Source organism: Sus scrofa, chromosome 6 (assembly GCF_054392235.1).
Source record: "Sus scrofa isolate SSC_HxYL_T2T_F1_AM1 chromosome 6, Sscrofa_HxYL_maternal_Yorkshire_Landrace_v2.0, whole genome shotgun sequence".
In the NCBI taxonomy this organism is placed as follows: Eukaryota; Metazoa; Chordata; class Mammalia; order Artiodactyla; family Suidae; genus Sus; species Sus scrofa.
The window spans coordinates 116926761-116944919 of NC_139388.1; the positions used below are offsets into that span (position 1 = coordinate 116926761).

An 18159-nucleotide genomic window follows, 5' to 3' on the forward strand; every position below is an offset into this window, starting at 1 on the left:
CTTTTTGAGGAATATGGTTGACTCTGAGAGCAGGGAGAATTAAGATGAAGAAGCAGGGAGGCTGTTTGAAATATTCTAATACCACAAGGACCACTACAATTCTCTATACTTTGAATTACTTTCACATTTGTTACTGTATTTAATATTACTTGCCTTTCTCTTAACAACTTCATAGACTAGCAAGCAGCAAAAACAATGATTAATAATGAAGCGCAGGCACAGAGATGATAATAATTTGCCCAATCATTAAGAAGCAGAACCGGGGCTCCAAATCTAGCCAGGTGATTTAAAGGCAAATGCATTTGCAGAGCATCACAGCTACACAGATTTAACTGCTCACGTCTCTCTTCTATCAAACACCCTTTCAATTAGAAAACACTCCACCTTGGTGAATGAAAAATCTGGTTGTAACTCACGAGCAACATATATACATATAATTTTATAGCTCTTTAAATCTCAACATAATGGTGCAAGATATACTGCTTGAAGTTTCACTGTGGAGAATGCTCCCACTTACATACATCGAGAAAGCATAAAACAGACGCTAATGCCGTGCTTTGATGTGTAATGGCAGAAGCGGTTCCCACTAAGTTTCAACTCTAAATATTTGAACAGCAGGTCTCATGTTAGAAAGGATAAGAACTATTGCTTTGGCCCTGTCACCTCGTAAATTTAAGACAGATAATGATCTCATCGAATTTTATTATACAAGATTCAGAAAGGCTCTTTGAAACTCTTCTTATCAGCAGTGTTGATAGGCAACGTTTTTCAAACCGCACATCTCGGCCACCCAATAGAAAAGACTACTGCTTTTATCAGATGCTAACATTCATTGTCCAACACTGAAAGGACTTTAAAATATGCTTGCGATTCAGTTCAAAAAACTATTAACATGGAAGAGAAGTGTGTATTCGAGTGTTTTGTTTGTGCCAAGCACTGTTGTAAAAGCTTTAGATGTACAAGCCCTTTATTACATACTGTTACCATTATCCTTATTTAACAGAAAAAGAAATGGACGGATTGAAAACCTTGTTGCCAAACTGCAGTTTAAAAATGTCAGAACTGGAGTCTGGAACCAGGGGCTCAGGAGGAACTTCAAAGTTTCCCTTTAAAACTACATCACACTGAGAGCTAAAACAAGTCCACCATCAGCAGCTTTACATAAGCCATTTGTATCTTACACACCTAAAAAGAAAGTGCTGGGAGTTCACGTCATGGCTCAGTGGTTAACGAATCCGACTAGGAACCATGAGGTTTCGGGTTCGATCCCTGGCCTTGCTCAGTGGGTTAAGGATCTGGCGTTGCCGTGAGCTGTGGTGTAGGTTGCAGACACGGCTCGGATCCCTCATTGCTATGGCTGTGGCGAAGGCCGGCAGCTACAGCTCCGATTGGACCCCTAGCCTGGGAATCTCCATGTGCCGCGGGAGTGGCCCAAAAAATGGCAAAAAGACAAAATAAATAAATAAAAAGAAAAAAGAAAAAGAAAGTGCTATCTATTAATCTCAACCATTTAGAATCCAGCAGAGACTTCGAAAGCCAAAAAAAAAAAAAAAAAAAAAGATGCTAAGCCATGTTTGTGTTTTTCAAAACCAACACACTAAAGCTCATGTACCCAATTACTTCAATTTATACATAAAATTAAGAGCTTCCTAGCCCAGGGCAGACTAGAGGCAGAGAACCAGAGAAAAAACACCAGAAACAGACAAATTGATGGCATCAAACACACTGGCGAGAAGAAATATAAAAAGACCACATCGAAAAACTGTGTCTGGGCCACCAAGGCACCGAGGTGCAACAAGGCAGAAAAACCATAAAGGCTTGTGATCACAATACTAGGCAACCGTGGAGGGTATAAGGACACTGGGAACATTCATTATAGAAGACAGAGACTATATCATAGAAAGCCCAGTGGAATCGGAAAATAGAAATTGGGGCCTTAGAGGCATGAAGGTCAGTTTTCTAGACAATTGGGTTTCGCAGAAAACCTCATTTCCTGATGATGCATTCGTGTTGAGGCTCTACACCCGAGATAATACAGTGACCGTATTTAATTACATACCATTGTCAGAAGCAAGGAAAGTAGCATTATATATATTGTTTTTCACATTTGGTGATTCTCTGTCCAAAACGGCAATGGTAGTTATCTGTCCATTCACAGGATCTATTTTTAGCCAGTTGGCTGGATCGGATAATTTTGTGTACCTGCAAAATAAAAGCACAATAAGTTTAATTTTTTTTTTAATAGGTTTCATTCCAAAAGCAACCAGCTCATTAACTTACATTTTTGGAGATACAGTTGGACATACAGTTTTAACATGGGGAAGTATTTCTGCACCAGTGGTTTGGGGAGGCATATCAAGGTTCTGTCTGCATGAGCAGGCATGCAGGAAACATGACGTAAGTGTTCCAGGGAAAAGAACAAGAGTCCAGTCTCCCTACTGTGAGTTGGGGTTAATGACGGATGTCTCTCTCTCTCTTTTTTTTTGCATATGGAAGTTCTCAGGCTAGGGGTCGAATCAGAGCTGTAGCACTGGCTTATACCGCAGCCACAGCAACACAGGATCTGAGCCACATCTGCGGCCTACACCACAGATCATGGCAACACTGGATCCTTTATCCACTGAGCAAGGCCAGGGGTTGAACCCACATCCTCATGGATACTAGTCAGGTTTGTAACCCCCTGAGCCACAACGGAAACCCCAATAGATCTCATTTTAAGCTGTTATAGAGTTCTTAAGATAGTAGTGGTGCAGATAAAGCTCAAATGCATCTTCTGAGTGAGCAGAAGCCCTAAGGCAGAGGGCTTAAGCTAAATTATAACAGAAGTTGAATTTTCTATCACAGAACACTCCTAAAACACTCTCATGGGAGAGAAACCTCCACCCCTAATCCCTTTCTTCCTAGGATTTTCCACCTGGGCCAAGCCTCAGAACTACACCCTTCAAGGGCAGCCCCACGGTCTGAGTCTGTATGAAGCAGATCAATCTGTGACAGTGTCTCCTTCTTTTTCAATCTGGGGTTGGGGAATGAGCTTTTCAACCTGGGATAACTCATATACAAACTGGAGACCATACCCCATGCTTTGAGAGGTAAAAAGCTGCAGGCATTCAGTACACCTATTCATTAGCTATTTATCTATCCTGATTTCAACATACAGGGAAATAGAGAAGATATACATTTTTCTGTTAGCAGCAATTCTGAAAGAAGTTCAATAAAATATGAACTAATTTAAAAAATTACCATCACCAGCAGTGGATAATAGTCATGTGGGGTGTGCTCCGCCAACCATCTACTCCCCCATCAGGAAGGATAAATTAGATTTTGCTGAGGTTGGAAATCTTTCCAGATATGTTTTATAAGTCCTATAACTACTGCACAGGTGAGAGATGAAAATAATTAGCTCTTATATCTTGGTTTTGGCATAAGTTTTCTTTTCTTCCTGATGTGTGCAGAAGAGATAAATGTTATATGCTTCTGAGAGTTCCCTATTTACTCACAGTGAAAGCTTTGTGTGATGGTTGGCATAAAAGTGCAGGCAAATTATTAAAGATTAAAAAAAAGGAATCTGAGAACTTCTGTGTTTTCAACTAATACACAAGCAGCTTCGTTCTTATATTTCCTACCTAATATACTCATTGATCTACTGAAGAAACTTCATCAAAGAAATAAAAATAATCTTGGAGTTCCTGTTGTGGCTCAGCAGAAACAAACCGTACTAGGATCCATGAGGATTTGGGTTCAATCTCTGGCCTCACTCAGTGGGTTAAGGATCTGGCATTGCCATGAGCTGTGGTGTAGGTCGCAGACCTGGCTCAGATCTGGTGTTGCTGTGGCTATGGAGTAAGTCAGCAGCTGTAGCTCCAATTCAACCCCTAGCCTGGGAACTTCCAAATGCCATGACTGCGGCCCTAAAAAAAGCAAAAAAAAAAAAAAAACCAAAAAGTCCTGTAATATGTAGTTCGGGTTCCAATGATAACATCTTATTCAAATGGTAAATAAATGTATGTCCAGCATAGAACATACTGTAAATTACAAGAACAGCAGAAATCACATTTGATACCTAATATTTTGCTGCATATATCGATCTGGGTCCTGAGCAGTGAACGTTGTTAACATGGTACCAGTGTGAAGGCCTTCTTCTTGGCGGATGATCTTAGGATTTGGGGCAAAATAAGGGTTTTCATTCACATCAATAACTGTGACAGACACAGTTGCAGTTGACTGAGGTGGGTGCTGAATACCCTTGGCTAATGGCACTTGATTTTCTGCAGCAACAGTAAGGACAAACATCCTATTTGTTTCAAAGTCGATTGGCTGGAAAAATAAAAAAAAATTTTTTTGAAAGAGAAATCATATTTTTGTAGGCAATAGGAATATCTGCATTCTGCAATTTATTCTTCTCAACTCCATTTCTAAAACATTACTTTTTCATTCACTATACCATAGGTTCCTTTCAAATTTCTGCAAAACAAACATTAGCTGGTTAATGATTAAAATATTTATTGCAATTTAACTTAATAATATAAGATATTTATATATCTTGGCCATTTCAAAGATATGTGTTCACAAAATAGTATTTATTACTACTGTACATTGCATTTATTTAGCTGCATCTAAGAACTTCATTATTCTTAAGAAAAGCACTGTTAACCAAAAATTTAAAAATACTAAATAATCTGAGGTCAAGCGGGAATGTGATGGTCTAGATCATACAAGCCAACATTGGTACAAAGACTATTTCTCATCCAGGAAAGCTTTTATCAGTCTGCAATGAAGTGGACAAAATACAATCAAAAACTAGAAAATGTGATTTTTTTTTTTATAAAGCTAAACTTACTCTACTTAAAAGTATCATTCGTAATTTGAAGCAATTGTTTTAGAATACACACATATATACACTTCAAAAAATAATCATGTTTGATAGGTGGAAGGACTTTTTGTTTTTTCCTTAGGTAGCAGATTAAAACTCCGGCTTTTTTTTTTCCAAAATAATTTTGGGTATTTTACCAGTCTGTGAAACTTCCAAATCTAAGAACATCTCTCTGGATAAAGGAAATGCATAAATCACCCGTCCTGTAAATATAAATTTCCAATGTTTCACTGAATCCCACTGTTGATAGAAAATTTACCTAGAGTCAAGTGACCAGTCTGGACTTTTCCTTTTAAATCCCCTGATCCTCTTGTAGCAGAGGCTCTAGAATCGTGATTGTGTATAATAATGTGAAAAAAAAGAGCCAGAAGCATTCCGAGGGCATCCTGGGGAGTCTAAGAACGACCAATCGCAGAAGCTAATGAGAAAGCCACCATATCAGCACAGACCACACCAGTTTCCTCAACAACTGCCTCCTTACCTCTCCATAGTTTCTTTTTTTTCCTCTCTCTCTCTCTTAAAATCCCCAGTTTAACTTCCCTTTCTGAATTATTTTAAACAAGACAGCAAAGTAGCCAGGAAATAAGACAGAATTCTTTTGCATGAGTGCATTAGCCACATGAAACATCCCTGACAGCATTTATTTATGCTAAGTGCTAAGACCTTTAATGTGTATTAAGCTTATTTATTAAGTCCAACGTGAGGGCTTGGGTACCAGTCATCTCCTCACTTTCTGCATGAGAAACCTGTAAAAAATCTGTCAGGTTGATACCACTACAAAGGGCAGAGCTAGGATTCAAATACAGACAGTCATGCTCTTGATCATTATGCCGTGTTCCGAGAATTTCCAACCCCTGCCTCATGGGGTAAATTCCCATTCTACTAACACACAAATAAAATTCTTGGCAAGTGACACCTCATTGCACCTTTCTCTCTAAGGCCAACATTTGGGTTCACTTACAAATCAAGAGTGTTGGGATGGGAGGCAAGGAAGCAAATCTTTTCACTGGGTGGCTCAAGAGAAGAAATGTCCACTTTATGTTTTAAAATTTTTGCCTTTTTTTTTTTTTTTTTTTTTTTTTAAAGCGCTGCACCTGCAGCATATGGAAGTTCCTGGGCCAGGGGTTGAATCAGAACTGCAGCTGCTGGCCTACTTCATAGCCACAGCAACGCCAGATCAAACAGAGTCTGTGACCTACACCACAGCTCACAGCAATGCCGGATCCTTAACCCACTGATAGAGGCCAAGGACTGAACCCACATCTTCATGGATACTAGTCAGGTTCATAACCAGCTGAGCCACGACGAGAACTCCCTAGACGTTCACTTTAAAGAGCTTTTCCACTAGCACTGTCCCTTTGGGACACTTGACATTCCTTTTACTTCCAGTCCTCAGTTTTGCTTTTATTTATTTATTTATTTATTGACAATAAAGATCTTAGAAGAACCAATTTCTTAAAGTCTTGAAAATAGCATTTAAAAACAGCAGAGTAAATCCAAAACCTCTTAAAAGCATAGGCCCTCTGCTTGCCTGCATTCATCCCATTTCACTTCTGTGATGTTTTCTGGTTTGTTCCCTGAGCCAATACTCTAACAGCAACCTGTAGACATAAGAATAGTGGGTGGGGATTATCCTTCCGAGCAGCTACCCACTGGCCATCAAAACTCCACAATGTGACATATCGCTGGCACATCCACTCCGATGACAGTAAACACTACAGAGGGCTGTCCTGTCTTCGGATTGTTAAAACTGTCCACACTGATTGAAAAACAATCATATTCTAGGGATAAAGTGAGGATCTCTATGTTGGCCTCAGCGTCAGCATAACTGAAAAAATAACAAGGATGACTCTTCCAAATATATCAACTTCCAGATTTAGAGACATTTGAAAGAAAAACATCCTCTTTGTAAGCACAGAGCACTCCACCCAATATTCTGTGATCATCTATAGGGGAAAAGAATCTGAAAGAGAATGGATATGTGTATATGCATGACTCAATCACTTTTTTGTATAGCAGAAATGATCAAAACCTTGTGAGCAGACTTCAATAAAACTTTTTTTTTAAAAAAGGAAAAGATCAAACATCATATGATTCAACAACAAACTACGGGGTAGGGGGCATATGCCAGTCCCTGCAGAGTGACTGTCAGCCCATCAGCCCATCAGCTCATCAGCTCTCAGATTATCACACTTACTTTTACTACGGTGACTAAGCCGTCGTTGCTGTTGGGGTCGGTCTGAATGGCAAACCGGCCAGTGGGATCCCCACCGCTGATTCTGTAGACCGCGTTCCAGGCCGGTGTATGGGGCTGGTCCTTATCTGTCACTGTCAGATTAGCTACTATGACATCCACCCTGTTTTCAGGGACCTCGCCGTAGAACTACAAGAAAAGACGAAGCTGAGTCAGAGGAGCAACGGGGACCCTGAAGGACAGCATGTCTTGATGACCACACGGCCCTGAGTTTACTGCCCCATTAAATCTTTACTATCCATACTAAACAAGGAGATTAGTAATGCAGGTAATCACAGCATTTATGTTGGACTTTAAAAATAATGTAACTTTTGTCGACCGTCAGTTTTTTTTCCCAAATTATGTTAGAGTTTCATTAATATTAAAATTAGCCTTCTTTGGAGAGTATCTGGGTGATTCACAGAGGACTACTCTGAAGGAAATCATTTTACTCAAGAGATCATCATTATATGCTGACGAAGTGGCATAAATCCGTCATGTGGCTTGAGGACCTGAAGCTATTTATAAATGTTTTGTTCCACCAGCACAAAGGTTTTTGAGGGCATTTCTTCCAGGCAGCATGTTTGAACAACTTTATCAGTGGACTTGGAGAGGACAGAAAAAAAACAAATTACTCTGGAGCCTTATTTAAAACCCTGGGGTAAGTGACAGAAAACGCTGGAGTCGATAATCATTGGACAGTGAGGTGAAGCAAGTTCCAGCTCTATTTAAGGCATTTATGATTCATGATAAAACTTCTCAGTAATGGACCACGGGCCTCAAGTTCCGTGAGTGACAGTCTGGACTTACTGTCATGGCAGTAAACTCTGGAGGATTGTCATTGACATCTGTCACCGTGATGACAGCCGTGGCTGTGTTGGAAAGGCCATACGTGGGATTGCCTTCCATATCTGTGGCTTGAATTATTAACGTATACTGCTGCACTTTCTGCAAAGACATAAAGGTAACAACTTAAATGAAACTAATTCCTCAGGAAGACGTAACAGTTGTTCTGTAAATGGCTCTTTCATAGACACAAAAAGCACAGCTTCATTCACCCTGATTAACATTGCTCGAAATTTCCCAAGGGGAGTTTACTTTAACTTGTGGAAGCACAGGTCTGGTCCTTGTCTGGAGAGATTTAACTCTACGTTGTCACCTCTACTGGCAAAAAGGGAAGATGTGGCAGATGTGTGAAATTCACTGCTAAGCCGAAGCTTCCATCTAGTTTCACCCTTTCTTTGCCTTCTGAACTTCACGACATTGTCATCCAGCATCCAAGTCATGTGGTTTCTATTTACTTTCTCATATGTTAATTTCTACCCAGTTTGGGATGCTAAAAACAATAAAGAAGCTTGAGAGGGAGAAGAAGGCATATAGAATTCATAAAATACATATGCTTTCCTTTTATATATTCTTTCTTGTACTTTCGATTATACCAAGATTGATACAATACAGTCTCGTAATTTCCGTTAATGTACACTATTCACAATTATATAGGAGATAGACATTGTTAAATGAAGTCAAAACCAAATTAAAGGGCTTCTGTTTATATCCTTCATTTTGGAACACAGCAGTTATTTAATAGCTGCATACTCAACAGACTGCTATTTAGGCATAATACCCATCATGTCCACAGACCTATCGTGGCTATGGATGCACTTTTTTTTTTTTTTTTTTTTTTTGTCTTTTTGCCTTTTCTAGGGCCGCTCCCGCGGCATATGGAGGTTCCCAGGCTAGGGGTCGAATCGGAGCTGTAGCCCCCGGCCTACACCACAGCCCCATGGCAACGCCAGATCCTTAACCCACTGAGCAAGGCCAAGGATCAAACCCAAAACCTCAGATTAGTTAACCAGATTCCCAGATTCGATGGGAACTCCTGGATGCACTTTCAGATAGACAGTTATATCAAAGAGGCATCAATGCTTTCAAATTCCAGATTGAATTTTTCAAAGGGGAGCCAAATTCAGCTCTAGCGTTTCTAAGAGAAAATCCTGAGTCTAACTAACAAAGTTTTATATTAGAAAAACCTAAACAAAACGAATAGCTAAGATCCTCTGAATTCTCTGTGGATATTGGCACTGATAAAAAAAAAAAAATAGAGATCATTGAAAAATGTTAAAACATCCTCAACAACAAAACTCACGTCATCCTACAAAAAATAAACAGTCACTGCAGTGAGTAATTTTCTCTAATTCTAAATATAGCCAACATTATGAACGGCCACTCTTGAGGGGTTTTTGGAGCTTAGAGAAAACAGACACAAATTGTAGCTTTTGCTTTAGTTGTTAGTGGGAAGAGGAAGACAAAGAAAGGAGTAGGAGGGAAAGTCAAGCCTCACACATTCAATTTTTAGTCTCTGTCCACCCAGATGCCAATCTCTAGCAGTTATTTATTTCCGTTTCTTTTCCTTTGTCTTTTTAAAAGAAAAGCATCCTACTTTTTTTTTTTCCTTTTTTTTCAAATGGCTGCACCAGTGGCCTATGGAAGCTCCTGGACCAGGGGTTCAATTCAAGTCACAGCTAACAGAATGCTGGATCTTTTAATGCATTGCACTGGGCTGGGGATCGAACCCCTGCCTCTGTAGTGACCTGAGCTGCTGCGGTTGGATTCTTAACCCACCGAACTACATGGGGAACGCCTAATCTACTTTTTTGATTGAAAAAACAAACAAACAAACAAACAAACAAACAAACAAACAAAAGAATAGTGTGGGTTGAACCATTTTAACTTTTCTTAACCTGTAACCCCTCATCATAATGCTTACACAGGCTAAACTATTGCTCAGTGATTTCCTTTCCCAGTCAAGAGTGTCATTTCAGCTTAATGCTCTCATGGGTAGTGAGAGAATTTTGTCAGGCATTCAGTTCAGCCTCCCAGCTGAAAGTCATGAAAATAAAAATTTGTTATGACTTTGAAATACCATTTTTCTTGGCTGCTATTTGCAGAAACAGATGAACATGCTCAAAAAAGAAAAAAAAAAGGAATTTTTAAAATAAGGATAAGAAACTCACATAGATAAAGTCTGGAGCTAAGTCCTTTGTTAATATCACCTTTACAATGATCTTCAGAATTATATAAGCATAATATGTACAGTGTTTCACAAAGCTGGAATATTGGGATCAATAGCTAATACTTGAAATTTCCTGTTGTTTCAAACTTGTCTTGAGATCTCTTAGTAACTAAATAACATTGTTATTTCTGAAGTATAATGTTGCATCAAGTAAGAAAGTACAAAACAAAACACCAACTTGGTAAATAATATAATCTCCATTTCTAACTGTCTGGTTGGTAAAATGCTTTTACATTTAGTAAGGAAGATGTGACAGCCTATGTTTTAGACAATCAAACTATTTAGTGTTTCTTTCCTAAGTCACTGGGCATCTGGTTCTGAGTGACTGACATTTAGATTTCATAAGAATTTGACTTCCTCTCCTCATAGTCCCAGCGCTGATCAAGGGGACTTGGCTTAAAAACGTTTCCTCCCTTTCTTGTCTAGAAAGGATAAAATCTTAATCCCTCTGTTGGCTGTCAGTCCTTCCAACTCTGTGATGCACCCTTCTTACCAAAGCTCTCACCTTCCATTCACTCACCCCATACCTTGAACTGTCTGTATTTATCGTCAATTGCATACCACATCCCTGCACCACTGCACTGGGCATATTCCTCTGTTCAAACCAGTGGTTCTTAACTGGGGTGACTTTGCCTACCTCACCCCCCCCAACCCAATCTCCCTTAGGGGATATTTGCCGGTATCTTGAGACATTTCTGGTTGTTGCAAGGGGTCGGTGCTACTGACATCTAATGGGTAGAGGCCACTGATGCTTCTGAACTCTGTATGATGCACCAGACAGGCCCCCACAACAGAGACTTATCCAAAATGTCAATAATGCCCAGGTGGAGAAACCCTGGCCCAGAATACCCTTCCCCCTTAATCTGAGCCTGGCAAACACAAAGCTTGAAGTCAGCTCATGTCTGACTTCTGAAAGCCTCCGAAGAGCTGTTTGTGTCCTCAGGACACACTTCTATCACTGTTTCTAGTTTACAAGGCTGTTAGGAGTCCATCTGTCTGTCCTCCCTGGCTATGTACACACATACGCACGCCCCTCCCCAGGGTCACTGCTTTGCAGATGTCTGTGTCCCTGGAACATAGAGTAAGCATGCAATAAATGCTTCTGAATTTATAACTGGATGGATGAATGTTTCAGAAGTTTTGGCCTTGCATTACATTCTACCAATCATTTCAGATTCGGGAAGAAAACATCTTCTTATTTACTTGGCTAGCTATCATTTATTCATTAAAACATATACAGGGAGCATAAACTAGCTCACTGTTTCCCAAACTACGAAGCTGATTCATATACCATGTCCCCAGTTCTGCCCTGGCGGCCTATTACTACACCATGAGTCACTTACTATTTATCTTGACATTAACTCCCTTTTAAAAAACAATTTGTTATAAAAGTACTGTTATAGGAAAAGCAGCCTCTCTTGCCATAAATATAACTGTAAAAATAAACACAATACAATACTTGTGCTCTGGCAGTCTCTCCTTGATGGCACAATATCTGAAAGACTTGGGGCCTCTGATTTCCCCTAGAGGCTTCCCTATGTGTATCAATTAATCATTAGACCCCTGTATTATACTTCTGAAATGCTGAACTAGAGTGCTTTAAGGAAATGCAGAGGTGAGAACATACAATCACCTATTGGGCACTCATTTAATCAAAGTCTCCTGGAGGCGGGCAATGGGTAGTATTTACTTGGATAAAATGATGAACAAAACCAGAGATGACTTTGCTGCCATTAGGCAAAAGAGACAAATATTAATGGATCCCAGGACCAAATGTGCAACACAACCACAGTAAGAATAGGAAGAAGCGATGGAAGACGCCTTTCCTAGGGGCATATGCAGCAGTCCTCCGAGCCTGGATGAAGAAATGAATGCAAGATGCATTCTGGGGGTCAACTGAGAGGAACTTGCTGACTCAACAGATGAGTGGTAGGAACGCAGTGCACAGTAAAGGGAAGTGGGCCACGATCTTGGGAAGCTGGTGGCATTGGTCGCATGAAGTAGGAAATTCATTAGGAAGCACAGATTTAGGGAGATGATGAGTTTGCTTTTGGATGCACTGAGTTAGGGGACAGACAAGTGGGTAATAACCTTTCATGAGAAGGGAACCAGTGAGGGAAGTGCAGGTTTGTGACCCTGTTCAAATTCTTAAATGCAAAGTCCCAATTACCTCAACCATGAAATGGGGCTGACAGTACAATCTAGCTTCGAAGTTTGTAGACAAACATTTTTTATGTAGGCTTACAGTATGCTGACATTATTCTAAGGGACTTGATAAATACATAATTGTACACAAACACATATGCATATATAACATTTACTGAGATCGAGCACTATGTGCCAGGCACATAAGGCCTCAAAATAAACCTATAAGGCAGGTGGCCCATTTTCATTTTGCTTTTTAGAGCTGTACCTGTGGCATATGGAGGTTCCCAGGCTAGGTGTCGAATTGGAACTGCAGCTGCTGGCCTACGTCACAGCCACAGCAACACAGGATCCGAGCCATGTCTGCGACCCACATCACAGCTCACAACACCAGATCCTTAACCCACTGAGTGAGGCCAGGGATTGAACCCGCATCCTCATGGACACTAGTTGGGTGTTTAACCCCCTTAGCCACAAAGGGAACTCCAGGTGGCCTGATTTTACAGATGAGAAAACCAAAGCTTCAGGAAGCCCATCCACTGACACTCAGCTCTAAGTAGCAGAGAAAAGATTTGAATCCACATCGCTCTGAGTCCAGAGTCTGTACCACTACTTGTTGCACTGTATTAGTGAGTGCCCTCCAAGCAAGTGGGGATAGATGCCAGGCACGAGTGCATCCAGAGTGGGGAAGCAGGTGCAAAGCCAGAGTCCCAGGAGACTGGAAGGAGTGGGAGGGGCATATGAGTGTGGGCTGCCCTTGTGGGGATTCTGGTGTTGACATGAAGGGGGAAATTTAATAACTTGAACATTTCCTCTGGTTCCTGTTCAGGGTGAAAGAAGAGGCACACATGGACATCACTGGATGTCAGGAGCTAGAAGCGAGACATAATGTCTATGTCACATAGTCTCTGTGTATCTAGAAATACACAGACCACTGTGAGTACCCAACGGAGGGGCTGAGGACTGCATTTCAAAGAGCAAGGAAGAGCCTGCTCTAGAGAGATGGGAAAAGGATCATCAGGCCAAGGAAACACCAGGTACAGAAGAATTGAGAAGTTCAGATTTGCACAAGGACTGACAGGCGGTTGGAGGGGCAGAGGGTATCACCAGCTTCTAAGCAGGACGTAAGGAATCCTAGGTGCTTAGGCTAAAGAAGGCTTTGGGATGAGTGTCCTAGAGGGTCTGGAGTGTCACGTTAAAGAGCTCTGACTTGAGGCTGTGGGCTGTGGAGAGCCCTTTGGCCAAAGGGGAGACTCGGTTGGGGCTTATGAAGGGACCTGTGGGGTTTGTAGGCAAGAACTTGCAGAGAAGGAAAGACGAAGAGCACAGAAAACAGGAGAACACTCATGTGGGATAGAACAAGGAACTGAGGGCACGGGCGAACCATAATTTCGCTTGGAGAACAGGAAATATAATTCTCTGCCATGAGAAAAACTATGATGAGAAGTCAAAGTGATGCTGCCACCCACTAGATGCTGAGAATGGATTTATGATGGTGGTGGGGAAAACGGTAGCTAATATGTATTGGACATTGTGCTGAATGTTTTATGCCTCATGTTACTTAATCTTTACAACCATCCCATGAAGTAGATATAACATTATTACCCCATTTACAGATGGGGGAGTTGGGGTGTCAGGTTAATACACCAAAGGTCAAAAAGCCCATAACAGGCAAAGCCAGAGATGAGCACATAAAAGCTGGAAAAAAGAAGAAGATGTCAGGAATGGGTACCACCAAGTCACGCGACAAGAAATCGGGTGGAGATTAAAAAGCTGAAGACTCAAAGACTCATATTGGGTTGTGATGATCATTATACAGCTATAAATGTAATAAAATCCATCAAGTAATTTTTAAAAAGATACAGTATTTTAAAAATGAAATATAACATTATAAATCAACTATACTTCACTTAAACAATAAAGAAAATCTTAAAAAATTAAGAATTAAAAAAGCTGAAGACTCGAATATGAAAAAGAATCTATATATGTATAACTGGTCACTTTGCTCGGTGAAAATTAACACAACATTATAAATGAACTACCCTTCAATAAAATTTAAAAAAAAAACATTGAAGACTGGCGAGTATGGCGGGTACAGCTTTGGGTCTGGAGAACCCGAAGAACTGGGGTTTTCTAAACCCGGAGACGGAAGGAGAATAACAGGTGGAAGCTCAGTAAAAGCATTTCAATGATTAGGAGTTCAATCACTTAACGGTGTCCTTCATCCTGGGCGGATGACAACGGAAATGACTTTGGACAGAGAGAAAACTGTGAATTCTAATAGAAATAAAAGCATCCCAGCCTGCATGAGGCCTGGAGAAGTCAGAGTAATTTATTCCCGGCCTCAGGCAGAATTATCATAAACCACCCAAGATAGATACATTTTCCCTATGTTAAATGACTTTCAGAAAAGGAAGGCTTTCCATAATTTTCCCTCGTAACTCACTGTTGTGTTTAATAATTTCACTGTCAAGAAGCTATTTCTCATACTATATCTAACCCATGATGCTCCAGGTTCAAATCCATGTCCACATTCATTTCATCAGGTCACAGGCAGCTGCTTCTGTCCACCTCGAACCATAATCACAAATATGGCCTGACTTCCCCTCTAAACTAAACACAGTCTCTTTGATTTTTAAACATGGTTGGTTGGCTTTGGTAAAACTGTCTTTCATTCCCAGTGCCTCTTGCTTGTCATAAAACAGCCAGGCTAAATGTGATAGGAGTATTTCTGTATGAAAACAAGTCCCATTTCTGTATCGCACAGTGAGAGTGTGACATGAAAGAGAAATATTAGGTTTCAGCTACACCTACTTAGTATGGGAGCAACCTGGCACTCTGGAGAGAATATTAAAAAGTATACCATATTCACATATAAAATATAGCACCCATGCTTATTTTTCTGACATTTAAAAATAGTATTTCATACAGTAATGAAAGAGGTAAAAAGACATACATGTTCCACATATCATGGAACAAAATGAACTACTGCAAACACTGAATTTCCACAATCTCTGCTGCGAAACATTCCTAGAGAAAGAACTGGCGACACCTGGGAGTTAATAGGTACACTGTCATAAGCATACATCCAACTCCTAAGTAAGGCTCTTGGCTCAGTTGTGAATTAAGTAATCTTGATTGGCTCATATTACTTTATTAAAGTGTTGCTAGCACTATCTTGTGTATATAATGAATTGCAATAGTAATGTTTCCTTCGATCCAATTCAAGTGAATGCTACTTACCAAGGCAAATAAAGCATCATATACACCAACTCTTAAAATCCTTGTCAATAATATTTATTATGGTAGGTATAATGTTTCCTTTGGACATGCATACTATGAGGTCTCATTACTCTAAAAGCTGGCTCAGCCAGAAATCTACAAGCTCAGATCTCTATGAGTTGGCACTTTGATAATTCACTCACACAATGATTACTGATGGTCAATGATGACCTTGAGAATTTCTAAGAGTAGTCAGAACAGAATAGAGAAAGGGTGTAAAAAAATTCATTAAGGCTTCAGGAAAGGATATAAGCGAGACTTAAATGGCAACATGAATTAGAAGGTTCAAAATCCAGAAAACTGAGCAACACGTTCCTGGCAGAAGGAATCATGTGAACAAAACGCAGCAGTGTGCCAGGGCACGGTGGGCTGAGGTCTATCACAGTGAGATGACCCATCTGGAATACTCAGACTATGTATTCCTTCTCAGACTGTGACAGGACATGATATTTCAATATTGTCAACATTTCACGCCTTTGCGGCAAAATATTAAGCCAGAAGCGTGTTTCTCTGCATTTCTAACTTTAAAGGCTTGTCAGTAGAATGATGTTCTGGATGTTCAAACCTGTTAAATAAGTTAATCTTAAAGTGAAAGGAGGGAGATCATTTCTTTTGTACTAAACCAGGCTATCCTCAGAGGCCACCTGGAAAATTCATCACACGTTATTTGTAGCCTCTTAGAGATACGAATGCTAAAAATTATCCTGCATTTATGTACATTTTATTTGGGCATGATTTTTAATATAATTTCTCACAAAACCTTTGAATACGACGGAAGACAGAAAATGATAAGAATTCATTACCAAAGGGTCACTGGCTTAACTTAGTCAATAATCACACTAAATATTACATGGGCTAGCAATGATTTATCCAGCAGACATGCATCACTCAATCAACTACAAGTTCTGGAGAAAAGAGTACAACAGGTTTCCTTCTTTCTTTCCTTTTTTTTTTTTTTTTTTGCTTTTTAGGGCCTCACCTGCAGCATATGGAGCTTCCCAGACTAGGGGGAGAACTAGAGCTATAGCTGCCAGCCTATGCCAGAGCCACAGCAACGTAGGATCCGAACCGCGTCTGCGACCTACACCACAGCTCACGGCAACGCTGGATCCTTAACCCACTGAGCGAGGCCAGGGACCGAATCCACAACCTCATGGCTCCTAGTTGGATTCCTGTCGGCTGTGCCACAATGGGAACTCTTACAACAGTTTCTTAATGACAAGTCACCTTAGAATAGTATTCTGGAGATATTATTTGGAGACAAACTCTATGTGACACTGTGTACTTTTAAGATTACAAACAAATTCAAATACAGATTTCGGTTGGCTTACTTCTCTATCAAGTCCGGCGGCCACTGTGATAATGTCACCAGTCTCATTGTTGATTGTAAACATGTTGGGCGAGGGGGTGCTTGGAGCCTGGGACAGGATTCTGTACCTCAACATCCCATTGAGGGCGTTTGGATCGTCAGCATCAATAGCAGTGACCGTCATCACATATGTTCCTAGACACAGTATACATGGAAAATGAATGGTCACCCTTCACGTCAGGGTCTTTAAACAGACGGCGTATTTACCTGTTCCATCAATCTGCATTTCACTGTTTCAAAACAAACGATCATTCAAACTTAATGAAAAACACTACTGAGAAGAACAGTACTCACTTCAAAAAATATAAAACATGGTTTAGATGCTTGAAAGGAAAATTGTTAGAAAATTTTTGTATATATAGTCAACCTTTCCACACACTTTGAAGACAAATTCCCCATATGATTCAAAGAAAGCATCACTTTAGACCTCATTTATAGAAAATGCAAATAATAGGTAATGGAAATGCCACTGGAAACAAATTTTATGGCCACCGATACATGCCCTCACCATATTAGTGGTGAGATGCATGAACACCTAAAAAGAAATGCTGAGCATAATTCCCCCCCATTTCTAAAAGAAAGCTGGGTGAGTAAGGACACACACTCCATTTACTGAGGTCATGAGGAAGCATTCTGGGCATGACTGTTTTGGAACACTGAATAGGGGTTTGGCATTGTGGTCCATTATTTCCTAAGTGACTAAAAGAACACTGTAACAAACTCTGGGACTTCAATTTATTAGCTCTTGTGGAAAGGAAGTCTACAACAGCATGAAGATCGAATACATTCAAAGGAGATAGGCTGTGTAATTTCGAGGCAGGGAGAAAAGTAGTTACTGTTTAAGATGGTTCGTTCTCTGGGATCTTTGTAAGAACTGGATTATAAAGTGTTCCATCTCCAGCCTACCTTCTTCATGCGCATCCTAAACTCACTTCTACCTGAGTGCCTTTACAATGGCTGTTCCTTCCACAGGGTACATTCCCCCCAGCCCCCAGAATTAACTAAGGCTTGTTCACATAATTCAGAGCCTGTCCCTCTAAATAAGACACCCTATTTATGGGCCGACTTTGATTATTTTTCGCCAAAAAACTTTCTTGCACATTTGCTTATTTGCCTTTTATTTTTATCCTCTACTAGACTTTAAGCTCCAACAGGGCACAATGAGCTTGTCCCTGCTGTATCCAGGG

General features: G+C 40.3%; 1 protein-coding gene across 1 annotated transcript in view; it reads right to left on the reverse strand.

Annotated features, from left to right (window-relative positions):
* CDH2 (cadherin 2) overlaps positions 1 to 18159 on the reverse strand; it is a 232270-nt gene that overhangs the window by 38024 nt on the left and 176087 nt on the right. The window contains exons 7-11 of the mRNA XM_021096205.2: positions 16935 to 17107; positions 7914 to 8051; positions 7068 to 7253; positions 4061 to 4314; positions 2060 to 2202 (exon numbers count right to left, since the gene is read on the reverse strand). Coding sequence (XP_020951864.1) covers positions 2060 to 2202; positions 4061 to 4314; positions 7068 to 7253; positions 7914 to 8051; positions 16935 to 17107 — 894 coding nt within the window. The remainder of the gene's footprint in view (positions 1 to 2059; positions 2203 to 4060; positions 4315 to 7067; positions 7254 to 7913; positions 8052 to 16934; positions 17108 to 18159) is intronic.